The sequence below is a fragment of the Tamandua tetradactyla genome, chromosome 22 (genome assembly GCF_023851605.1).
Source record: "Tamandua tetradactyla isolate mTamTet1 chromosome 22, mTamTet1.pri, whole genome shotgun sequence".
NCBI lineage: Eukaryota > Metazoa > Chordata > Mammalia > Pilosa > Myrmecophagidae > Tamandua > Tamandua tetradactyla.
The window spans coordinates 13850509-13877906 of record NC_135348.1 but is presented as its reverse complement, the minus strand read 5'-3'; the positions used below and the strand labels follow the sequence as shown (position 1 = coordinate 13877906).

Sequence of the window (27398 nt, the reverse complement as noted above, 5' to 3'; positions counted from 1 at the left end):
AACAAGACATGACAGAAAATAATTTATATCGTCCTTCAGTCAGCCATAAATTGTTTGATATGACCTAAAGCTGTACTGTTAAAGCATGCAACCTTAGAATTGGTAGGAAGAGAAAGCTGAGACAGGCTTCATGGAAAAAATGCCAAGTTGAGCTATGCTTTGAAAGATTCCATTTCTTGTCATGTTTGCTATTACTCCCGGCATCATCTTTTTGGAAATGTAAATGGAAATGTAATAGAAATGCTTCTATTTCTCCAGCAAATCACCGAAGAGCAGAGAGTCTTTTGTTATCTTTGATAACAGCAATAGTTTAATACTGTAATAGGGGTGCTTCCAAGTTGGTGCCTACAGCTGTGTACCAAGAGATACATATTTTCTTCTTTTTCTATTTCACTGGGACTCAGTAAAATGAAGCAGATGGTCAGAAAGGGGTACCTTTAACACAAATACGGATCCTTTGTATTAATAGGGTTATCTAAGCTAGACCTGCTTTTTCATTAGTATATCTAAATAGGGAGTCATTTGTGAAACTGTGTGGCAGAACAAAAGTGATGGCTGGATATTTCTGAAAACTGAGTCAGCGCAGTAAAAGTTTAGGGCAGTCAGTTGATTTGTCTTCTTATTCTGTAAAACCTTATTCTATTCTGTAAAAACCACCTCCAGAAAAGTTGTTGAAGCAGGAGCCTTTAATTCCATCTCTCTCTTTTAGAATTCCCATTTCCTCCCTCGTAGCTTTATTTTTTTTAATGAGAATCAATAGTTGGAATTTTTCAGAAGGATCCTGGGAGAGGGGAGTAGGGGGAGTGCTGGCCGTGGGTTGGAATCTGGTAACTGTGCATCCAAACCTGCCCCAAGCACTCAGCCCCGACTTGGAGTGACATTTCCACGCAGCCTCAGTTTGTCTTTCTGTGTTCCCTGAGTTTTAAAATCGGAAGACTATTTCATTGTATAAGATGCACAAAGACTATGCTTTCGAAAACACTTCACCCTAGGAGGGAACCTTATTTAATTTTTGAAAAGAGTTCCTAGAAGGGCTGCAATGAGGGGTTTTGCTAGAGAACAACAAGATGGGAGAAAGAATGTTTTAGGAGGGGTGGTCAACAGTGGCCTCTCTGAGTTAATGACATTAGAACCAAGACCCATGAAAGGAGAAATCTGGCCATTTGAAGAGCCTATGGGGTTGGGGGAGGGGCACATACCAGGGAACAGCAAAGCAATGGCTAAGAGGCAGGATAGAGGCCAGAGAGCAGAGAGTCTGGCAGTGGTGGGAGAGAGAGAGGAAGTGGTACCCCATAGGCCCCTCCTCACTCACCATCCCAAGCTACAGCCAGGAGTTCGACGGGAATTTACAGTAAAGTAGAAAGTCACAGGGTTTGAAGAAGAAAGAGTGTAAGGATCACAATTAACGTTTTTGAAACAACTGACTACTTTGAGAACAGATTGGGGTTTGTGGACAACCTTGAACTATATTACATTCTGAAGCCCAGAAATGTGGCATATAGAAAACTAGAGGAATATGTCTCCATATCCCTGCTATCCAGAGCAGACTCTTATCCATATTGGTACTGAATGAACATTTGTTGAATGAAGGAAATACCCAGTGATGAATGAGCCACAAATCACGAGACATAAATCCTCTCCTTTACATATCACTTTTTTTCCTCTATTTTTCTTCTAAGTCATACTTGTGCTCTGTAATTATTAAGATTACCACTCTACTTTGTCATTCATCACGTTTCAGTTTAAACCATTTTTGACTATGATTCTGAGCCTCCTATCAAGAGTATTTCCTCATCTTAGTGAAGTGAACTCAGCCCCTTACAAAGAGTCCAGCATTACAGTTCTGTTGGGATGAGGTCCTAAAAGCCAAATCCCGCTCTATTTTACACATGTAGTCCAATTTCGCTTCCTTTATCCACTCTCCAAAGCTGTGCTTGTTGTTTTGATGAGGAAATGAGAACAACAAGGAGATGAGGGTGCAATGTGAATTCGGTCCCACTCACTTCAGTTTCCATCTCGGAGCACAAATCATGAAAGACACGTGGTAGGTTTTTTGGGTCTGGAATTTCGAGTATGAGATGTTCTCCCCCTCCTCTTTCCTTTTCCTCCTTCTTACCGTTCTTCCTCCTCATTCTACCTCCTCTTACCATCCTCCCTTCTATTCTTCCTTACGAATAGTTCCAGGGATTGTAGGGTATCTTCTCTTCTTTCTCACCAACTCCCTACCCCTTATTTTCATTCCCCTCTGTCTTCCTAATCTTTTACTTTCCATCTTTACACCTATTTATATCTTCCAGCCCATCTAGGAACTAACTTTTTGTGATCAGAGCAAATGCAGAGGTCCTGGACCACCATATTCTAAAATAGCTCATTGCTTCCTTCTTCAAATTAAGGACCTATTTATTGAATTAAATACTTTCATTTGACCATTCCAAAACCTGGTTTAAAATAGTTTTGCTTACTATTCTGTTTCATGTGGGGCACACACTGTCTTAGGCTGAATGAAGTAGTACTTGTTTAACTTGACAGCTAAATGGGGAGTGATGAAGGGAAAGAAAAGAGGTTTTGGTTCACATTTAAGTTTTCTTTGTCTTAGACCTACACCAGTCTTAGTGCATGATAAAATGGAGGAGATAATCCTTCATTTTCCAGTTTTAGTCTAGATAATTACCATCTATTTTTATAAGACTGAGTCAGTCTAAGTGACAACTAGTGTTCAATAATGTTCAGTAGGAAGAATATCCTTGCTTTAATAATCAGGGTCATTTTTCCCTTTTGATCTCTGCTGACATGCTTTCCATTCAGACATGAAAGAAAGCATGCTATTTCTTTACAAACCATTATGTTATTGTCTCTTTGATCTTTGGATTAGATTGCAGAATCAGAATCAAATTCACACAACAGATTCCCTTGCCAAGAAAACCTGTTTCCTTTCTAAGTAATTGTGTCCCCTTGCTCAAAAGAGATCAAATCTAAATCTCATTTATAAACTTACAAGTAAAAAGGATTGCATAAAGTCTGAACCCCACTGTAGATTAGTCCCTATCCCTCTCTCCTTACTCTCTTCTGAACATATCTTCATGTCTCTGTTGAGAAAGAAGATAGTCTTATAGAGCTGATATATCTATTAAAGGGTGGGAAGCATTTACCCCTATCCTTTTAGGACATCTGCAGAATCCAACAAGTAAGCACCCTAGCTGCCATGTTACAGATGAGAAAACTGAGATCCAAACTAATGAAGGAAAGAATGAATATTGCTCTGAAATATTGATCCTGGGCGACTCAAAGGACTATGGTGTCATAAAAGAAATTGGGAAATCAGGAGGTGCTGGTTTGGTTTTTTCTTTATTATTTTTTTAATGGTGGACACGAAGAAGATAAATTTGGTTTGATATTGGTTGAGTCTAAGGTGACAATTTGTGAAACAGGCTGTTAGAAAGAAAGCCATACCTGAAAGAGGACAAACGCCCATCCAGTGGTGGAGAAGAAAAGAATTTATTTACAATCTTGCAACAAGGGTACCCAACCAAAAAAAAAAAAAAAAAAATGATGGCAGGCACACCAAGCAATAGAAGGTCACTGGCTTTATATCCTAACCTTAGCACACAGGTCCCTCCCCTGTTTCTCCACTGATTGGACACTCCAGAAGTTACAGCCTATCCAGGTAGCCTAACTAATTCAAATTTTCCACCGTAGGTTCCCGCTGTTGATTACGCTTTACATTTCAGTGACCCTTGCCATTACTTATTTAAACTTGTTTTTACTTATATAAGGATTTGGCGCCAATTCTAGGCTTATGTCAGACGCCCGCTCCTTTCCCTGCCTGCAAGACCAGTCTGAGCTGTCTTGCAGCTGTTTGTTTCATGAGTTCCGTTTCTCTCATCCTGTGCCATCTTGTGTGAAAGCTAAACTTAATTTTATTCTTACACAGCTCATGCCTATAGATTGGGCGTGGGAATCTTACACTTAAGGATGATAGCTGATGCTGTAAGCATATGTGTGATTTTAGAAGAATATAGAGTTACACTGCCCAGTACAGTAGCCGACAGCCACCTGTGGAGAGTGAGTGTGTGAAATAGGACTGGTAGGAATTGAGATGTGCTATAAGTATAAAATACACTCTGGATGTCAAAGACTTAGTCCAAAAATTATAAAATATCTCAGTCATAATTTTATATTGATTACATGTTGAAATGATAATATTTGGGATATAAAGTCAAATGAAATATATAATTGAAGTTAATTTCCCCTGTTTTGTTTTACTTTTTTTAATCTGGCTACTGAAACACTTAAAATTACATATGTGTCTCTCATATATTTCTTGCTGATAGCAGTGATAGAGGGAAGAAATAAGGGCTAAGACAACTTACGAAAATGTAATTTTTTTGGATTTTATTTTTTAATTTAAAAAGTAGGGGGTGCAAGCATAGTTCAGTGGTAGAATTCTTGCCTGCTATGTGGGAGACCTGAGTTGGGTTCCTGGTCCATGCACTTCCCAAAAAACAAACAACAACAAAGAAAAAAATTCAACAAATGGTGCTGAAATAACAGAATATAATCACATGGAAAAACAATGAAATGTGACCCCACCATACAGCATACACACACAAAAGTAATACATGCAAATAGATTTTTTAAATAGGCCTACAAAAGGGTAAAGCCCACTAATTCTACTTTCTAGATGCAAACAGTTTAGTTTCTTATTTTTCCTTCCAGATTCATGTATGCATATATAGCAGTTAACAGTGGGCTCAGACTGTATTCACTGTTCTATACCTTAGTTTTTGCAATAATATATCTGGAAGTGCGTTCATAAAAACCTTCTGTGCTCAGTGGTAAAATTCTCTCCTGCCATGCGGGAGACAGGTTCAATTCCCTGTCCATGCACTTCCCCCAAAAAACAAACAAACAAGCAAAACATACAAACAAAAATTCACCAAATGGTGCTGCAATAATGGGATACTCACATGGAAAATCATAAAATGTGACCCTGCCGTACAGCATACAAAAAAACCAGAAAACATGACGTGGATCAACTTCCCTCTGACATTTTAAGCCTGGGGCCAGGGAGAAGAACCATGGTTCTTAAGATATTCCTCAGGCCCCTTGCCCCCGAGTACATAATGGTGGATTGAACAAGACATGACCCCCCACCCATATGCATGACCCCCCGCTCACATGCATGACCCCCACCCACATTGTACCGGCTGAATCCTCCTTCCGTGTCTCCTGTGACCTGTCTCTTCAAGTCGTTGCACCACCTAGCTTCTGAGGCCTGTTTGTATCCTGCCAAATCTACCAATTGAAAACTCAATACCAGGCCCTTTGAAAGGGTACAGATTCCACATACATACATATTCCTTCTAAATATTTATGGATTAATGTTAACTTGGCAAGGATGGCTTTATTCAGGGGAATGCAATAGCAGGGAGAGAGAATTCCATTGAAGAGGACGACAAGCTTTGTTAAATTTTTAGGTCTTTACTGGAGACCAGTTTTATCTCTGCATACCAACAGAGGAAGCCTTAATAAACACAGAGACATAGTATGGAAGTGCATTAAAAGACTACCTTGTCCAAGTAGGGCATGTTTCAGAAATGGAAGCTATCAATATAATTTACATATTGATAGATTAAATTGTAAGTGTTTGATTATCTCCATGGATGCAGAAAAGGAACCAGATAAAAATTATCGCATTGCAACATACCTAGCTCAGCACAAATCGATTTAGTTTCCTTAAACTATAGCTTACGCATACATATTTTTTTTAAGCTAAAAAAATGATTTCTGTACCTTTTTCTAACAGGCGAAAATTGGATCAGGAAAATTGATGGGACCCAAAGGAGTGTCCGTGGACCGTAACGGGCATATCATCGTGGTGGACAACAAGGCGTGCTGTGTGTTTATTTTCCAGCCAAACGGGAAAATAGTCACCAGGTTTGGTAGCCGAGGAAATGGGGACAGGCAGTTTGCAGGTACACTTGATGGTAATATGTAAACCCCCTTTTTTATGCTTCTTCTGTTCACATTTGCATGATAACTGGAGCATGTGGAAGACACCACAGCCCTGGTGTTTGCTGTCTTTGGGAAAGGTGCTGGGGATGACATTTAAGCCCAAGCATGGTTAGTTAGATGCTTCTCAGTTCCTCCACCAGCAGTAAGTTGAACTGAAATCCAGGTGTGGCTTTTGTTGGTAGCATTATACAACTTCAAAAGTCTAATTGTAGAGTATTATTTTAAACCAAAGATGGATTCAGAAAGAAAATTCCCTTTTTTACATAAAATAAAAATTTGAGGTGCAGTGGAGTAGCTCCTGTTTCCCCATGGCTATCGTTTTATTTAAAGAGCCTCTGCATGCGAATTTTTTTATCTTTCTAGGAGATTTTAAGAGAACAGTGTAGAGTATCTGCTGAGTCCAGGGAGGACAGTCTCTTTTGCTTCTTTTTCTGAAAGTACCACTTTGCAATCACAAGGTTACTTAGGTTATCACATCTGCAAGAAGAGGCTGAAAACAATGTATTACATTTTCTTTTCAAAAGGATGCTTTTTGCATTTAACATTGATTTGCATAATCTCTCTTTGTGCTTTTTCTCCAGTCCTGCCAAGTTCTGAATGTCACCCAAAATTATAAAGCGTGGATTTTCTGCTCTAATTTTCAGAATATTATATATTGGAGTGTTTTTTCCAATGCTAATAGTTACCCCTTATACCGTCTTTCCTTAGTGGGAGCTGTGAGCCCTAAATTAACTAACACATACTCAGGGAATCTAGCAGATGTGACTTTCATATGGTGGCGCGGAGAATGAATTCTGATGCTTACTGCTCATCCCACTCCTTTAGGGCTGCTAGAATTTCTTGGCAAAGTCAGAATAGAGAGGCAGCATAAGAGTGGAATAGCATAGCGTCCAAGCTGTGTAGAGCCACAGATCTAACTGAATAATTTTTCAATGACTGAGCCTACAATTCTTCTTTCTTTCTTAAATAATTGTTGTTTTGACAGTAACTGCTATTGTTGTAATCATTTTTGTTGTTATGGTCCTCACTTTTTTTCCATCTTTATTACAGGTCCCCATTTTGCAGCTGTAAATAGCAATAATGAAATTATTGTTACAGATTTCCATAACCATTCTGTCAAGGTACTATAAGCATGTCAGTTGTTACTAACTTTTAATTGCTTTTATTGAAAAATTGGTTTGGGGAGATATAATGCAATATTCATGTAAATACACAGAACCTAAGGGGGTCAACCTAAAAGCACAGATTATGCTTCTGTTTACAGAGGCATCTTTAATTGTTAGACATACAGACTTTGAAGATTCAGATAGTTGAACAAAATACTGGAAATAATGGAGATGACTTGAACATTAATTTTAAAAGCAATTATGCTTTGTGAAGCTTAATATTCTATGGCTTTTTAGTAAATTGAAACGATCATTTTGTGAATTTTCTGCATCATAAGTCCTTAAAAACAAAATTAGATGCTGAAACTTTGTTACAATTTGGGGGGGAATAGCCCTAATTTATATTCATGTAGCATATTTCATACTTCTTAGAATGCTTTCACATACTTAGTGTTATCTAGAAAATGACCACAACCTCAGCGGTACAGTACATCTTACTTATTATGAGCAAGTCAGCAGGAAAAAAAAATCAGGTGCTTCAAAACAAATTTCTCATTTACCAAAATGAAAAATACTTAGGAATATTCTGGACCAAGGTTTCTCAAAGTAGGTTACACCTTCCATTAAAGGAAAGTGTACCAAGATCACAGGAGTGCACTGACAAGCATTTTTATTTTAAGTTATGTATTTATTTTCAGAATTGCTTTCTGTTTACATCAAGCGATACTGTTTTCTACTTAGGGAAGTGATATAAAGTTTTCCTAATAAATACATTCCTTTAAAATTTAAGTGAGTCCATTGCAAAATGATAATAAGGAAATAGCATAGGTAGTATTCCATTGACTCAACTTAGAGACGGCCATGGAGAAACTAAAGACAATCTGTCAATATTGACAACTGGAATAGCTAGGTAAGAAGTATGTTTTACATGAATATACAACTTTGTGATGGAAAAAAAAGAATGTTCATACTGTATGTTGATTGGTTTTATTAATAAAAATTTAAAAAAAAAAAGTGTGTTTTAGCACACAAAGGTGATTAAAGTCGTTTCATGGCCTCATTTCCACTGCTCATCCTGGAGGGTATCTTGAACCTGAGTAAATGGGAGGGGCTTGTGCTTTTTTGATGGGTGCCAAATCCCTGGGCAAAGAATAGAGCACAGTGAGTTATGGTGATGGGAGCAGTTGAGGGAACCGTGGCTTACCTCCGAGGCCCCTTCCTGTCACATCTTCTCCCTGGATTTGCTTTCATGGTGGTAGAGCTCCATCCCTGCCTCTTCCCCATCAGTGTGGATTAAGTGGTATCCTCCATCCTCTTTGCTCTCTGAAGGCGGTGTCTTGGTAAAAGGATGAAAACAGTGGGAAAAGCCAGCCCAGGTGAGCCTCAGAAGACGAGAACAGAGAGCAGAGAGGCAGCAGGCGCTGGACTTTGTGACTATCCTCCCCAGGGCTGTATGATGCGCACACTATACAATGTTAGCACAAGCTGCTCTCACCTCCGGCTCCCCCTTCACTCACTTTACGGAGGAATCGTTCATTTAACTCTAGGGCATCAACAAGAAAACCCAAATAGATCCTGACAGTGCACAGATCAGCAAACACCTGGCATAGATGCAGCCCACTGCACCCACCGGAAGACAGTAATAAATAGTCGAGTTGCTCTTTCTCAGAGCCTTTTCCCATCCCGGTAGTACAGGCAGCCTCTGTGATCAGCTGACATTGGTACATGGGACGGCTCCTATTTTCCAACCCTAGCTTACACTGTAGAAATAAAACATATGTAAATAACCACAATGCAAGAAATGATTTTTAAAAATAGGTACCTATCAGGTTCTATAAATGTCCAGAAGAAAAGAGAATGTTCCCATAATTAAGGCTATAAAGGAAGACTTCCAAGTAGAGGTGGTATTTGAGAGAAGCAGAATTTTGAATTCAGAAAAGGATTATCCCATTTCTGAAAATCTGCTGTATAAACTTGTTGTAAAACTCAAAGCTATAAAAACTTTCAGCTCATACTTCTACCTCTTGATATGTTTTCCTCTGAATAATTTATAAGCAATTAAATGACATTTTAGGTTGGAGAGTTAGAAAATATGAGAAATTTCTCATTCTTAAGATTCTGAAAGCTTCAACTGTAGTAGAGGTAGGTTATTTTAGTTACCTATTTCAACTCAGTGCTCCTCATTTTTCTCTTATTTCAGAAATTTACAATCTTTTGTTTTTCCTCTTTTTCTTTGACAGCTGTTCCCATAGAGCTTTCATGGAATACTCAGGCTTCTGTTTCCCGTGCAACACAATGCTACTGGCAGCAGTTCTGGGTTCAGGCCACTTCCCTGTTGGTAAATGTGAAATCTGGTACTGATAGGCCAGAGCTAACATGTGGTCTGGTTAGATCTCTAACTGCTTTCAGTATGTATTTTCTTTTCATCGTGAAACAAGTAAAACTAGATTTGTCATTCTCCATTTTTCCAGAATGAAGCACACAACCCATTTGGATTATGCCAAGGAAAACATGCTGACTCCGAGAGATAAAATACAATAAACAAACAAAAGATTATTTGTAGGACTTAATAAGGCAAAGAGCAGAGAATAATTAACAAGCATATTCCCATTTGTTTTTAAAACTAGACTGTTTTATGACAAGGGGGATTAAAAAAAGAGTAAGGGAAGGTTTACAAAGCATGACTTCTTAGTAAAGGATAATTGTTCTCGTCTTTGTCCTTCCTAAAGAGCCTAAAATCCTGCCTACTTGGCAATTATTTAATTAACTCGGGAAGCAGTCATGACGCTTTTGCTCCTTTTTCTTGAAGTAATTTTAGTCATTAGAGATAGGGATGTCCCACTTCTCTGATGTCTTCTTTGAATCATCAAAATAAAATTATGCTCATTTTATATATACATTGTTAGTGTTCAACACACTGCATTAAAATTCCAATTGTCTCAAAATCAGTAATCTGTATATGGTTCATATGCATTCACAGTCTATTAATAAGAATAGTTCATTAACCATGACAACCCATTCTTGACCACATATATCAGTGTTAGAAAATTTGCTTAAAGTTCTGTTTTAGCCTTCCACTTCTAATAGCCTCCCTTCTCTCAAACGTTTTAACTTCTGAGGATAACTAAAAAGGCCTTTTCTTATTCCTAAATAAGACACTAAATGAACTGCCCTTATTTTAAATACAAAGTCCAGCCTACTCTTTCTTGTTACATTGGTTTAAGAAAATGCTAATAAATTCTAAGCATCTGGCCTACCAGAAATCTACTCTTTAACTTCTACCCTGTTAGAACATTTTTGCTATTTAGTTATTTAAAAGCAGAAAGAATAATGTTGTTGGAAATTGTAGGTTTACTTACTCGAACCACCTTATCTTTATTTAGCATTTTATAGTTTATAAAGGAGGTAATTTTTTTTGCACAAATTATTTAATGAGCAAGTATAAGCCAGAAAAAAAAATAGTGATTTAACAAATAATAAATCAGACTTATACAATAAACTTTGGAACCTCAATTCTACAATATGGGGGAATCTAGATTGTAGATTATTTTTGTTTGTTTTAAACTTATTTAGGATGTCTTAGAGCATGGGTCTTATTATAAATATCCTGCTCAGGTACAAGATTTTTAGGCATCCATAATGTATGCTCAGAAAATAATTTTAAAATATTTCCTGCAGGTATTTAATCAGGAAGGGGAGTTCATGTTGAAATTTGGCTCAAATGGAGAAGGAAATGGGCAGTTTAATGCTCCCACAGGCGTAGCAGTGGATTCAAATGGAAACATCATCGTAGCAGACTGGGGAAACAGCAGGATCCAGGTAGGTTAAAATGCTAATTTATTTGTGTAGATTGGTGGGTATTTGTTAAAAGCGAAGAATTGACTGTTCCTCAAACTGGAATTTTTGCCATTCTTCATTGCTCATGTCCCAAAGCCCCGATACCTCACCAGAAGGACCAAAAAAATGGAAGAGTAGAAAAAGGTCAACATTATCAGAGTGAAACCTTTTACATCATTTCTTAACCTGGATCCCACAGATGCCCAGCGGGTTTAAGGATAGAATTCAAAAGGTCCAGGCACAAAAATATTACATTATTTTCACTAGCTGAAAATTGTCATTTTCTTCAATTATGAATATAGGCAGTCGTCACAGTAGTTTTAGCAGTACCTTTGGTGGCTTTGAAACCAAAAGAAATCGCAGATATTTTCATATTTACGGTTGTTACACACTTCTGGAATTACTGTTTATACTCATCACTACTTCAAAAGCACAGTGATGAATGGACCTGACACTATTTCTTGTTATTTAATGTGTTAATAAAAAAGCGCACATATTGCTATATCATGATTTCATAATAATTTGATAACTGCTTCAGTATACTTGTTTTCCTTTATAACCTCATGCATTTTGTTTTATGCATTTAAAAACATTATTGTGTTGTAAATAATCCATGGGTCAAAGAAGAAGTCTCAGGGAAAATTTAAAAATTCATTGGACCAATTAAAATGAAATATAGTATGTCAAATTTTGTGGCATGCAGTTAAAGCAGTGCTGAAAGGGAAATTAGAAATAAGAGAAACCTGCAAAGCAAGCAGAAGGGCATAATAAAATTGCATTAGACATCAAGGAGATTCAGAACAGAAAATAAATGAAACAACGAGGTGTATTTTTAAAAAGTTGACAAACCTCTAGCAAAACTGACAAAGAAAAAAGAGAAAAGATACAAAGTGCTACTATCAAGGATGGAATAGTATCACTATAGATCCTTCAGACATCAAAATGATAATAAGGACATTCAACAAACAATTCTATACAATAATTTGACAACTTAGATGAAATCGACCAATGCCTCAAAAAGTATAAATTCCACAACTCGCCCAGTATGAAGTAGATCATTTGAATAGCTCTATAGCTAATAAGGCAATTTAATTCATATTATTAAAATTCTCCAAAAAGAAATATCCACATCCAGATGGTTTCATTGAAGAATTCTGCCAAATCTTTAAAGAAGAATTTGCACCAGTTCTACAAAATCTCTTCCAAACCACAAAAAATGAAAGAACATTTCCCCATTCAGCTTATGAAGTCAGTATTACCGTGGTACCAAATCTGAACAAAGATGGTACGAAAAAGAAAATTCCAGACCAATGTTCCTCATAAATATGATGCAAAAATTCTTAAAATAGTAGCAAATAGAGTTCAGCAATGTATAAAAAGCATATAACAATAGATAATATATTTAAAAATACACCATGACCAAGTGGGGTTTATTCCAGAGATGCAAGCCTTGGTTCAATATTGAAAAGCAATCAGTATAATCCACCATATTAAAAAAAAAACTCATAAGGTCCTATCTGCGTAGGTGCCAAGTGTCAAAGTGATCAATTAGACAGCGAGCCAAATGGGAAGTGGCAACCAAGCCAATAGTTACTTACTGTGATAGTGTAAGTAAGAGGCAAAAATAGGTGCCTTCTCCCTACTATGCCATACTTTCCTAGGAAGAGGGGTCAGGCAAATCAGCACACACTGGGGTGGAGTTAGGGCGGGTGGGGGCTATGTGTCACTTCCAGGAACTGAGCAAAAGGCTGCTGCCAGGGCAGGGAGAGGGAAAAGGGCTCGGAAAGGGGAAGACTGAGTCGGAGTGGAGAAACCCCTTCCCACATTCTCCTGAATGGAACCACCTGGGCTTGGAATGCAGCTATATATGTGCATAGCTGGTGCCAGGGACAGGGGTGGGGAGGCCCTAAGTTCTTGAGTGCAACTTCCACTGGAGACTGAGGTGCATCAGTTGTGCACCAAGGCTGGTAGGGGGTGGGCTGCCTCCCCATGAGGCCAGCCGGGCAAAGCCTTTGTGATTGTCTGTGGTCAGGCTTGAAGCATCACATGGCATTTTGGCCTGCAGCTGGACTCCTCCATATCAAATGATGTGGAAATGCATTTGACAAATTCTATACTCATTCGTGATAAAAATTCTCAGAAAACTAGGAATAGCCAGGAACTTCACAACTTGATAAAGAACAAGCTGTAAAAATACCTATAGCTAGCATCATATTTAATGGTGAAAGACCAAATGCTTTCTTCCTAAGATCAGGAACAAACCAAAATTGTCTGCTCTCACCATTCTTATTCAAAAAAGTACTGAAAGTTCTACCTGATACAATAGAAAGGAAAGGAAAGAAAAAGCTTACAACTGGGAAAAAAATAATAAATCTATCCCTATTTGCAGATGACATGATCATTAATATAGAAAATCCCAAGGAATCTACCCCAAACATTCTTAGAACTAAAAAGAGAATTCAGGAAGGTCACAGGACACAAGGTCAACGTGCAAAAAACAACTGTATTTCTACATTTTAGCAATGAACATGTGGAAAACAAAATTTAAAATACAATGCCTTTTATAATTGATAAAAAGAAATGAAGTAGGTTTAAATCGAACAAAACATGTATAGGATTTAGATGCCAAAAACTATTAAGAAGCTGATTAAAGAAATCAAAGAAGATCTAAATGCATTGAGAGACATGGCATCATGGATTAGAAGACTCAAATGTTCATTCTCCCCAAATTGATATACAGGTTTAACCCAAAACCCCAGCAGGATTTTCTGTAGATTTAGACAGAATTCTTCTAAAATTTATATGGAAAGGGAAAGGAACTTAAAGAGCTAAAATAATTTTGAAAAAGAAAAATAAAGTGGAAGGAATTGTTCTTCCTGATTTCATTACTTATTACATAGCTACAGTAATTGGAACTGTGGGGTACTGATGGAGGGATAGATCTTTAGGTCATTGGGACAGAATAGAGAATTTAGAAATAGCCCCACACAAGTACACCCCAACTGATTTTTTTTTTTGTATGCTGTATGGCAGGGGTCACATTTCATTCCTTCATTCTTTTTCCATATGTGTATCCCATATTGCATCACCATTCATTGAATTTTTGTTTGTATGTTTTTGCAAAGTGCGTGGGCTAGGAATTGAACCCAGGTCTCCCACATGGCAGGCGAGAATTCTACCCTTGTACCCCACCCCACAACTGACTTTTTAAAAAATATTTTTATTGAGATACCTTCACATACATGCATTCCATCCAAAGTATATAGTCAGTGGCTCACAATATCATCACATAGTTGTGTTTTCATCACCATTTTCATTTTTAGAACATTGCATCACTCCAGAAAAAAATATAGAAAGAAAAAACTCATGCATCCCATTCCCTTTACCCCTCCCTCTCATTGACCACAAGTATTTCCATCTACCCCCAATTTTTTTTTTTACTCCTTATCCCCCCCCCCATTATTCATTTATTTTTTGTCTTTATTTGCTTTCTCATCTTCCATATTCTGGATAAAAAGAGCTTTTACACGGTTACATTGTAAAAGCCATATAGTTATACAGTTTCTTCAAGGCTACTGGAACACAGCTCAAAAGTTTCAGGTACTTACCTCTAGCCACTCCAATAAACCATCACCTAAAAAGGGATAACTATATAATGCATAAGAATAACCTCCAGGATAAACTCTGAACTCTGAAATCTCTCAGCCCCTGAAACTTGATTTTATCTCGTATCTCTCTTCCTCCTTTTGGTCAAGAAGGCTTTCTCAATCTCATGATGCTAGGCAGCCAACTGATTTTTGGCAAAAGGTACAAAGGCAGCTTAATAAGGAAGGCTAACCTTTCCAAAAAAAATAAAAATGGTGCTGGAGCAATTATACAGCCATTGGCAAAAAAGAACCTCACTTTATAAAAAAAAAATAATTAACTCCAATCATAGATTTAAATGAAAAGTGTAAGACTTTTAGAAGATTTTAAGAGGAAAAGTGTCAGGACCTAAGGTTTCCTGAGGTTACATACACCAAAACATGATCCATAAAATAAAAATGAAATAAATTGGATTTCATTAAAATGAAAACTTTTGCTCTACAAAGGACTCTAGTCTTTTGAAAGACTGGGAGAAATATTTGTAACCTACATATCTGACAAAGGACTTATATTTAGAATATAGAGAAAAATTCTTAAAATCCATCCATAAAGAAAACAGTCCGATTAGGAAATGGGAAAAAAACCTGAAGAGATGTTTCAATGAAGGGATATAAGGGCAGCAGATAAGTACATGAACTGATATTTAACATCATTAGATGTTAGAGAAGTACAAATCAAGACCACAATGAAGGAGGGCAAGGGTAGCTCAGTGATGGAATTTTTTGCTGCCATGTGGGAGACCCAGGTTCAATACCAGGTTCGATTCTCAGCCTGTGCACTTGCCCTGCCCCCCCAAAAAAGAAAAATTCAACAAATGGTGCTGCAGTAATAGAATACTCACCAAACAGCATACCAAAAAAAAAAAAAGAGTGAGAGACATTCCTAAATGCTTATTAGAATAGTTGTTCTAGTTTGCTAGCTGCCGGAATACAATATACCAAGAACAGAATGGCTTTTAAAAAGGGGAATTTTCAATGTTTCTCTCTCAGCTGGAAGGGCACATAGCAAACATGGTGGTGTCTGCTGGCTTTCACGTGGCTCTACCAAAAAAATGGGCTCTCTCCAAAATGTTTCCTTTTTTAAAGGATTCCAGCAAGCAACTCCACCTTCAGTGGGTGGAGACACACCTCCATGGAAATCATCTAATCAAAAGTTACCACCCACAATTGGGTGGGTCACATCTTCATGGAAACAATCAAAATGCTCCCACCCAGCAATATTGAACGAGGATCAAAGGGCATGGCTTTTCTGGGGTCCACCACAGATTCAGACCGACACAATAGCTAATACAAAAATTAGTGATAATATCAAATTTGCCAATGCAAAGATGTGGAGAAACTAGATTGTGCACACACTGCTGGTTAGATGTCAACTGGTACATAGTTTGGCAGTTTCATAATTTAATAAACATATACCTAACACACAGCCCAGAAATTCCACTCCTGGGCATTTATCCAGAGCAGTGAAAACTCTGGTCCACACAGAAGCCCAAATATCCTTCCCTAAGTTGATGGCTAAAAAGTGGTACATTCATATTGTGGAATGCTAGTCAGCAGTAAAGAAGGAACAGACTTGAGACCGTCAGCAACTTGGGTGGATATCGAAGGCATTATACTGAGTGAAAAAAGCCAATTTCAAAAGATCACTTATTGTTAGATGTATATGTATATAGCATTCCTGAAATGACAAAATTACAGATGAAAAACAGATTAGTGGTTTGGCAAGGGTTAAAGAGGTTTGGTAGGGGTGGGTTGTAAGCATAAAGAGAGGTTTTTGTGGTGATGGAATCGCTCTATATGTTGATTTCAGTGGTAGTTACATGAATGTGCATGTGATAAAATGACATAAAACCATTGATCTATGCCAGTTGGTTGGTTTTGATATTGTCCTATAATTATGTAAGATGTAACCATAGCAGGAAACTGGGTAAGAGGTACAATTGGGACTTCTGTGTACTATCTTTGCAACTTCCAGTGAATCTATAGTTATTTCAAAATAAAAAGTTAACAAAAACAAACTAAACAAGTAAAAATAAGGAATTTAAATGTGTTTCATGATTCAGAAAGAATAGTATCATGAATAGCATTTAGCATTTTGACTGAGTCTTAAAAAGTAATAAAACTTACATTCTGGAAAAGAGAAAAAAAAGAAACATTAAAACTTTATTCTGAGAAGGGGTCTAATAAATAGTCTTTACCAGACTGCCAAAGAGGTCCATGGCACAGAAAAAGCGTGGCTTTTACTCTAAATTAAGGAAACTGTTGCAGTCAGATATAACCTTGGAAAGTTCACCAGTGATTAGTACTAGCATGAAAAATCTAGCCATAATCTGGTTCCATGTCATGAAATCTATTCTAATTTAAATCCTCAAAGTGGAGAAAAACTATTCTTTCCTCCAGTTTCCCTGTGTACAAAACTTGCATGGGAGGGTCCCCCGGGGGCCTGGGGAGAAAGGAGGAAGGACTGAACTTTCCCATCAGGGGAGTTTCTGGTATTTTCACGGGCAGTGGGTCGGCCAGTTCGGTGGGTTGGGCCGTTAGTTTTGGGGTTCGCCCCTATGGGGCTTCTTCCTGCAGGGGAGAGGCAGGTTGTTCTAGTTTGCTAGCTGCTGGAATGCAATATACCAGAAACGGAATGGCTTTTAACAAGGGGAATTTAATGAGTTGCTAGTTTACAGTTCTAAGGCCAAGAAAATGTCCCCATTACAACAAGTCTATAGTAATGTCCAATCAAAGGCATCCAGGGAAAGATACCTTGGTTCAAGAAGGCCGATGAAGTTCAGGGTTTCTCTCTCAAGTGAGAAGGCACATGGTGAACACGGTCAGGGCTCCTCTCTCGGCTGGACAGGCACATGGCAAATACAGCATCATCTGCTAGCTTTCCCTCCTGGCTTCCTATTTCATGAAGCTCCCCGGGAGGCACTTTCCTTCTTCATCTCCAAAGGTTGCTGGCTCGTGGACTCTGCATCGTGGTGCTGCAGCATTCTCTGCTCTGAGTCTCTCATTCTCCAAAATATTTCCTCTTTTATAGGACTCCAACAAACCAATCATGACCCACTCAAATGGGTGGAGACATGTCATCCCCTAATCCAGTTTAACAACCACTCTTGACTAAATCACATCAACCAGGGAGATGATCCCATCACAGTCCCAAATACACAGCATTGAATAGAGACTATTCTACCTTTAAGAAATGGGATCCATATTAAAACATGGCTTTTCTTAGGGGGCATACTTCCTTTTAAACCAGCACACAGGTCCTGCAGATGAGTCTGCCTGGGCGTTGCCTCGGGAGAGCCCCTTTGGCTGCTCATGGAGAGGCTTCTCTCTCTGGGCCGACTGGGCAGGGGCTCGCTGCCCTCCGCGCTGCGTGGGGCGTGGTTCCCGGGGGCCTGGATCTCCGAGGTGGCTGGAGCGGGACCCCCGGGGATGGGCCGGGGTGGGGGAGGAGAGAGATGAGACAGGGTAGGGTCTCAGTGGCTGGGGGATTTCCGGCAGAGTCGGGGTTTTTCCTTGTTCTTGTGCATGGTGTGGACGTCCCTTCTTGGTGTGTGTACGATGGAGTGGCTGGAGGGAGGTCCCTGGGGCTCCTGAGCTGTGTCCGGTGGCCCCGCTTCTCGGGGAGGACTGTGGCTTTTGCAGTGTGACTGTGTGACCGTGTGGGCTCTGTGTCTGGTGCTCCTTTCGTCCAGGGTACGGACAGATGGATAAGGAGGGAAGAATAGGGATGGGGAATAGGTGGATGACAGGGCAGGATAAAGGGTGGGTGGCGGGTGGATTGAGGTGCTGTGGTGGGGGGAGGGGATGTGTGAGGTTTTTTTTTCTGTTTCTTTTTCTGGAGTGGTGCAGAAGCTCTAGGGGTGAGCGCAGTGAAAAGCACACAGCTGTGTGGTGGTGCTGTGAGTCACTGCTGGAGTAGTATGGTTGAACTGTGCCTGTGTGGATGCTTCTCAATGGAAATGTAAAAAAAAAAAGAGAGAGAAAAAAACCTGCCTGAGGATCTAAAGGAGCATTTACAGACTGCAGGTGGTTTTCATCCTGCAGATGTGGCTCCATGCAGTGCACCTGAGAACCCAGCTCCATCTAGGAGCATTTGCGTGTCTCCAAGGACAGCGAAGGTCAGCAGTTTTGAGTGTGATATAGGCACTGCCTTCTCAGAAAAAGAACTGAGGCTGCAAATGTAACACTAAATGCTTTTATTTCTCCAATATATCTATCGTGCTTAAGTATCCCAGTAGACATCAATATTTGAAAGAGGCCTTCTATATCTGATCGGTATATTAGACCAGGGGTCACAAATTCAGATGCCTACAGACATTTCTACCCGAGGCAGGCAGGGAGCTAAATTCTCGAAACTGTTCTGGGTGGGACCATCGATGTTAAACTTTTTGTTGTGACCCTGCACAGGACCTCCCAGTTACATTGCCTTTTTTTTTTTACATGGGCAGGCTCTAGGAATCGAACCTGGGTCTCCGACACAGCAGGCTAGAACTCTGCCACTGAGCCACTGTGGCACCACCCTGTTACACTGCCTTTTTTAAATTTTTATTTATTTATTTTTTGCATGGGCAGCCTCCGGGAATCGAACCTGGGTCGCTGGTACAGCAGGCAGGAATTCTGCCACTGAGCCACCAGGGCACCGTATGTTACCTTTTAAATACCATGCAGGCCAAACAAAATGGCCCAAAGAAACCAGCCTGGGCCTTGTGAAGGAGAAGTGTAAGGGTCTGGATTTGTTTCTTTTCCTTTGTCATAGCCGAAGCTTACAGACCAAAATAACACTTCATATCCAAGTGTACATATAAAAGCATCGACTTCTGACAATTGAGTCTTTTCTGAAAAAAGGGAAAAATCTATATTGTTTCATTGTTAAGTATGATTAAGATCACTCTATTTGGTCTAATTGCTGATTTTTCCCCCTTATGATTAGGGGTGAAAAGGAATAAAAAGGGGCTGTGAGGAGTAAGGGTGGCTCACTTACAAGTACCATCAAGATACCACCAGATATTTGTTTTGTTGACTGTAGGAATATAAGTAAGATCTGGCAGCCAAAGGCATGTTCTATATCCATGACTCCAGGGCATAGAGAGGGAGAGGAGAAAAAAGCAAGCTAAGTGGAGGGAGGGACTGTATATGTGAAATTGACCTCAAACAAACCTGGGGGGGGGGGGGCATATATTTTATGTTAGCAACATTGAAGTCGAGGTCTCCCAACTCATACTTCAGCATTTACTATAACTTTTCCTGTAATGCTCTGACTTGATATCTTTTACAGGTTTTTGATGGAAGCGGATCATTTTTGTCCTACATTAACACATCTGCTGACCCCCTCTACGGCCCCCAAGGCCTGGCCTTAACGTCAGATGGTCATGTCGTGGTTGCAGACTCTGGAAATCACTGTTTCAAGGTCTATCGATACTTACAGTAACCATGGACAGCTGGGCATCTCCATATGAAGGTCTTGCACTATAAACTGGAATGGATACTTGGTCGCGGGACCATATTATGACTAGACTTTTCTTGCTAGAAGGAACCACTGGTGAATTTTCCAAGGTTGTTTCTGAATGTAAGAATATCCTTAAGACTGCATATCTGACTTCCACGATTCACCTTTAGTGTTTAAAAAAAAAAATCTCTTCTATGGAATTATAAAAACTGCAAAGTTTAACACCTGTGAACTGTGGCTTATAGGACAAGGATTTATGTAGTTGAACTAATTTTGCAAATCAAACAAACCTTTTTTAAAACCTAGAATATTTCAAGGTGTTTGTTAATCTCGTGAATGGTAGCTTTGGCTCAGAGCTTCCAAACAAAACAAACCATGTTGTAGTTATGTACTTTCTTTAACCAGGTCACAAGACCCGGGGAGTCTTCTAACCTCACTTTCACAGTAGGTATTATTACTCTTGTGACATTTTTTTGGTCATCAATAACTATATATAAATTACTTCAGAATAAGTAAGGCTGTCTTGCAGAATCATCCCAGCTCTGGTTGGCAGGCTTTGAGTTTAGCTCTTAACAATCCTAGTTTACCAACCTTTCTGGGTTAGATCGAAGATCTTTTTGATGTTTCCTTTTCACCTTCTCTTTCCTAATCTCCTTGTATCAGAAAACAAAGTCCATTTCCAGGGAGCCCTAAAATTCCAAATGCTTTGTAAAGCATATTACAATAGCATTAGCTCCTTTTTGGTCAACAGTCCATAACTTCAGATCATGCACTGGGATGTAATCAAGAAATTGTCAGTCACATTGTATGTGCCATGTTCACACGTGTGTCTCTCTCCTTCCACCTCCTGAAAGCGAAAGCTTTACTTCCTGCAAACTGTCAGCACATGTAGTAGGACACCAGTGTCCTAGGACAGAGCACCCTAAGGAGCCCCTTGGAGGACTGATGGTGGCAGCCAAAGGCATGTGATTGATTAATGGTTTCCCCTTTGAAAGCAAGTTGTTACCAAAGTTGTGTTATCTTGAAAGCATAACAGGTAAGGGCATGTTATGGTTATTTATCATTGTCTAATGAATGGTAGAGGCATTAAAGGGACTATGTATACATGCTTAGGGTACGGTAGAATTTATAATATAAATATATATATATAAATATATATATAGCTGAATCTTTGGTGTATTGAAATAGGCAGCACTCTGAAAGACAGGCAGGCATCGTCCAGCCCTTCTACGCATTCCTTTCCTGCACAGCTTGAAGACATCCTAATGGGGCAAGCCCTAAAACAGATTCATTTTTGCCATTTTTCAGGAATGATGGTGATGGCTGACGTTTAGTCGGAAAAAATGGCCTTCCTTGCTTTTCAAAAAACAGACAGGTCAAAAGAAAGGTTCAACTTGAGTGCCACTTAAACTAAGTAAAAATGCAATTTGAGAATTTTGAAGAATGATTTAGTCGATCATTTATCTGTCGTGGATACTCTAAATTAAGAGATGCGGTCTGTTTCCACTGTTTAATTTTCTACTCAGTTCTACCAAATAGGATGTCATGTCTGTCATTTTTGATAATGGCTTTAGGGTCTTTTTCACTGAAAAGCACCTTAGAACTGTACTATAAGAAAACATTTCGCATATGTAGAATTATATGAATGTGATGTTAATTGCTTATTAATGTATAATTCAGTCATGCTCCTGTAGAATTTTTTAAATTTTACAAGAGAAATCTCTAGCTACTTTCAATTGTCTATTAAATTTATTGCGCCTGAATCAACCTCCAAAAAAGTTTTTTTCAGAAAGATTTACTTTTTTTTTTTCTTACATGGGCAGGCACCGGGAATCAAACCTGGGTCTCTGGCATGGCAGGCAAAGCCACCGTGGTCTGCCCCAGGAAGATTTACTTTTACGTTTAGTATTTTCTTAGATAGAGTTTTTAAAATATTTGAGGCTATGATAAAATTATAACATTTCCATAACATTTTTAGAATGTTAAACAAAGACATTGTTTCCCTATCAGTGAAATAAGTCTACAAATTGAAACATTCATAATTACTGATTGCCTGTTAGGTGCCAGGCACTGTTCCAGCCACTGGGGATATAGCAGTGGATAAAACAGACAAAAATCCCCTTCCCCTTGGACCTTACATTCAGGGGAGAGAATTTCATTTTGTCCTTTACTAACAATTTGCATAAAGGATAGGCTAGACTCTTGATAGTTTTTAGACTGCTTCAAAAAAAAAACTTTAAAATTGGTTAAATTAGTTTTAGCTTTATTTCACAAGTAAGAAATGGCTTCCTATTTAGATTCTGACACAGGCTATTGACCTTAAGACTAGTTTATTTAAAGAGTTTTTTTGCACAATATTACATTATATCTGTGAACTTAAAAACCAATTATAAACTAACCAGCTGTACCATATCAGGCTGGATATCTCAGTGGTAGATCAAATGCAAAACTTAATTTTTTACATGTCAATATGGGCATAAACTGGAATGAAAGAAGACATATTTTGATTCAGACCTGTTTGACCATCTGTTGCTAATAAGACACATGCTCTGGGCACTCTGAAAACACCATTTCCCCCCTTCCAAATTATTTAATTATGTATGGTAAAGTACAGATAACATTTTACACTTGGATACATATGTGCATTTACTGTATCTCTTGGGTAAGACGTCTGCTGCTAAGGTCCAAATAGACAAGACTTAATTAATAATGAAACTTTGACACATCCTATTGATGTGACATCCTATTGAGAATGGTTTCTGGTAAACTGAGAAGGACATTAAAAGAAGTGGCTTTTTTTCCCTAGGCTATCACTATTGATTTCTCTTTGTCAAATGTAAAGAACCTGTCATACATTCATGATAAGTAGCATTGAAAAAAGTACTCATTCAAATCCCATCTCCCCCGGGCACTTATGGCAAAATATTGCCACTTTGAATTTAAAGGTCAGTGACAATGTATCCCCTCTCAATACAGACTTCCCCTGCTGGACATGGGGAGATAGGGTCTCACTTGACCATCGAGAAACACATAAATCCTTTATGTGTCATTTGCTTTTTTTTTTTATAGTACTTGATATTTTGATCAATAACTAAACAATCCCTAGGTTTCCTTATTTTAATTTACCCTTTTATTGACCACTAGGTTTGAGGCAAATAAATACTCCAGATCCATGTAATTAGAACACACTTGCTTCCACTACTAAGTATACAGGGTATGTCTTAACACAGAGTTCACCAGAATAGCAGTGCTTTAGCAAGTACCCATGGATCCTTAAAATTGAAGTGTTTACATAAATGCTTTTGGTAATGTCTATGAGTCAATTGGAAGAAATAGCAAATATATATCAGGTAATCTGCAGACGGCTCCAAATAGGAAAAAATCTTTTTTGTACGTTGAACTCTAAAGCATCCTCTCTATTCACCAGTTTCTGAAAAAGGAGGAATGTTTTTAGTTTAATAACTTAAAACCAACACATTTCCAGGTAGGATAAAATTGCAGCTGTTGGATGCAAATATTACCTAATTTTGCTTAGAACCGAGAGTGATAATACTGTTGCATTCTATAAATGAGTCAGGGTCTTAAACTTTACAATTATTTTAATATTTTTGATAACTAAGAATCTAGTATTGCCATAAAGGAAACTAAGTGCCCATTAAAGATTTGTTTGTTATGAATAAGTAAATTTTTGTTTTGTTTTAAATGACAGTAAGCTACAAATCATGTTAATGTTAAAAACTTTGTGAAGATGAATTGTGTGGCAGTGATTGTGTGGTCTGTTTGTGGAGAATGTGTGAAAGTTATTAATTACTATTCTAGAATAAATTAATAAATTGGCTGTTGTTCCAATGAATGTACAGCACTTCCATTAACTTTTCAAAGCAACACAGCCTTAATCACAATGCTTTTACTTTATGACGTGGGAATGTTCTGCCATCAACAGAGTGTATTCTTATAATAGAATTCTTTATGTCATCTCAATTCTGTAGCCGTTCAATCCTATGTATGAATATGGTTTTTGCTTCCTTTTTTTTTTTTTACAATTTTGTACATTCCATCTTTATAGATTCACGTCATATGTCTTGTGCATAGAAAAAATAAGTCTTGCGCTCTCTCACGTTGATACTGATGTACTCTCTTCATTTGTTCTTTTAAGAATCAAAATATTGACTGCCTATTTAAAGAAAAGAATGAACACTGTGCATCAAAGTATTTGTACATTCGTAGCTACATATGTACCACAGTATTTTGGATGCTTTAGTCTACAGTAAAACTTTAAATTAATTCTGTCTTGAAACAACAGGAGAAGCAAGATTCATGTGTATAACTTCACCATGCACAAAATCTCAAATCATTATAATAAAGCTTGTTTTCTCCATTTTCAGGGTAAATGTGTATTTATTTTAACATATCATCTTTTTGTTTTAGTAAAGAAAAATGGAAGGATGTTCCAGAAAACACAGGAGAAATCAATACCTCAATTAAACCTTTAACACCAGTAAAAAAAAAAAAGCTTAGTAAAGTGTCTGTTGGTTTTGATGTTAATAATCTGTTAGCATTTAGGATGTATCTTCAACAGGGATTTGGAAAATTGGGACACAAGTATAGCATATACATTTAGAAAGTTATAAACACAGATCAACATGTCTGTTCTTCTTATGCTCCTTAAAGAATCACAAGGAAAGGCAACTGTCCAGCAGTCATGGCAGGCATATTTCCAAGGGGGGAAGGATCTCACTTCCAACATTGTCTTCAAGGCCCAATGAAATTCATTAAAATGAAAATTTCTATTATTGCATGAATGATATACAAAATGGCCACTCATTTCAAGAAGCACTCAAATCATCATCCAAGAAAAATTGTGTACAATTCCCTGGTAGTTCTGTTATAATAGAGCCTGATGGTGAACATACAAATAATGAGTTATCACTGTTGTATTGTCAAAGAAGGTAGTGTGCACCGTCTCTCTTAAATTGAATAAAACATTTCTTAAACATTGCTCTATTCATAATTTGAAATTTGCCATTTTAATGCCCCTTACCTACAGGCTAGTGTCTTCCCCGCAAGGTTTGAGGAAGCACAAATGGTGCATGGGCTTGGTACATGTTCTTACATTCTCCTGTAATAGAAACTTATCTCCTTCTTTGGTCATGAATGTCATAGGCTTACATATTTGCATGTAATCTTTTTTTTTCCTGATACAGTTAAAAGCTTTTCGGTTATTCGTTAGTAAGTCTCTGTTACGTATTTTGCTGTGATGAGATGAGCACTAAAATTTATCTTAATTAGAGATTTACTTTAAGTATTTAGTTATTTATTTGCATGGGCAGGCTCCAGGAATCAAAGCCAGGCCTCCAGCATGGCAGGCGAGAATTCTGTCACTGAGCCACCGTTGCACCGCCCTACTTGAAGTATTTTTTTTAAGAACAACAGAAGGAAACGATAGAAATTCATAAGGTTTGGGTTTTTTGAGGATTAAACAATCCAGAATAGACTTAATCCCTGGAAGAGGTCACTTCAGTTAGTCTTGGAAGGAGAGAGAAACAACAGGAATTTTAAAAAGGCCAGGTGTCACAGTACCAAGTGCAATAGGGAATTGGAAGTATAACTACTTCCATTCCCTACTTATTTCTTCTTTTAACCAAGCAAGCATCGTTACCATTGCAGAATGTTGGAAGATTCTCAGAATCAGCAAGAGAGGGGGCCTTCCTCATATAAGCCACTTCCTTGTGTTCTAGTTCAGCAAATCTTTGATTGTCCTTTAGGAACTTGTTGCACAGAAGGCCAGGTGCACCTTTTTCTAGAGCAGATAAGGAATTGAATTAAAGCTGCAGCTTGTTATTGCTTAGATCAAGAGCCCCTACTGTCTCTTCTTATCATTATTTCACAAACATCTAAGCACCTGTGGAACACCAGTATTTGGGCCAGGTGTGGGGGATATGTGGACAAATAATACAGTGTGTATGCTCAGAGAGCTTATCTAGTGCGGAAATGAACCAAGTAACTAAAACACTATAAGCTGGTTTTATATCCATTCATTAGGAAATACTTGTTAAGAGTCTAGGGTGTTGGACTTCCGGAGAAGATGGCGGCTTAGTAAGACGCGCAGGTCTTAGTTCCTCCTCCAGAAAAGCAACTAAAGAAACAGAAACAATACGAAACAGCTCCCGGAGCCACGACAGAGACCAAAAAGACAGCGTACCCCATTCTGGAACAGCTGAACGGGCAGGGAGAATCTGCTGCGGTGAGATACCCGAGGGGCGCACGTTTTCCCGGCCGGGGCGGCTGGCGACTGGGGTCCTCTCCACGCACGTGGCTCCCCGGTCTGACTGGGAACGTTGGATAGCGGGGCCCTCCCGTCACGCTTGGCGTTTCGGGCCAGCTGGGCAATTAGGACCGGCACTCTCCCAAGCCGCGGCGGCCAGCGACCCCCGCCTCCACGTGCGGTTTCCCGGGCCGACTGCCGTGCAGACAGACGAGCGCCACGAGCGCCACCTACTGGTCAGGAAAAGAAAAACAGAGCCCAGAGATTTCACAGAAAAAGCTTTCAACCAGCTGGGTCCCACACCCAGGGAAATCTGATCAAATGCCCAGACACCAGCAGAAAATAATGGATGACGCTCGGAAAATTGAAGATATGGCCCAGTCAAAGGAGCAAACCAATAGTTCAAATGAGATACAGGAGCTGAGACAACTAATGCTGAATATACGAACAGAAATGGAAAAACTCTTCAAAAACCAAATCAATAAATTGAGGGAGGACATGAAGAAGACATGGGCTGAACAAAAAGAAGAAATAGAAAATCTGAAAAACAAATCACAGAACTTATGGGAGTGAAGGACAAAGAAGAAAAAATGGAAAAAACAATGGATACCTACAATGGTAGATCTAAAGAGACAGAAGCTACAATTAGTGAACTGGAGGATGGAACATCTGAATTCCAAAAAGAAACAGAAACTATAGGGAAAAGAATGGAAAAACTTGAGCAGGGGATCAGGGAACTGAATGACAATATGAAGCGCACAAATATACGTGTTGTGGGTGTCCCAGAAGAAGAAGAGAAGGGAAAAGGAGGAGAAAAACTAATGGAAGAAATTATCACTGAAAATTTCCCAACTCTTATGAAGCACCTAAATTTGCAGATCCAAGAAGTGCAGCACACCCCAAAGAGAATAGACCCAAATAGGCGTTCCCCAAGACACTTACTAGTTAGAATGTCAGAGGTCAAAGAGAAAGAGAGGATCTTGAAAGCAGCAAGAGAAAAACAATCTGTCACATACAAGGGAAACCCAATAAGACTATGTGTAGATTTCTCAGCAGAAACCATGGAAGCTAGAAGACAGTGGGAT

General features: G+C 38.7%; 1 protein-coding gene across 7 annotated transcripts in view; it reads left to right on the top strand.

The window, feature by feature from the left end:
• TRIM2 (tripartite motif containing 2) overlaps positions 1 to 24419 on the top strand; it is a 214828-nt gene extending 190409 nt beyond the window's left edge. For all 7 annotated transcript variants that reach the window (XM_077139764.1, XM_077139763.1, XM_077139759.1 and 4 more), the window contains exons 9-12: positions 5807 to 5975; positions 7066 to 7136; positions 10800 to 10940; positions 19878 to 24419. In XM_077139764.1, coding sequence (XP_076995879.1) covers positions 5807 to 5975; positions 7066 to 7136; positions 10800 to 10940; positions 19878 to 20030 — 534 coding nt within the window. In that variant the 3' untranslated portion in view covers positions 20031 to 24419. The remainder of the gene's footprint in view (positions 1 to 5806; positions 5976 to 7065; positions 7137 to 10799; positions 10941 to 19877) is intronic.
• The last annotated feature ends 2979 nt before the right edge of the window (positions 24420 to 27398 follow it).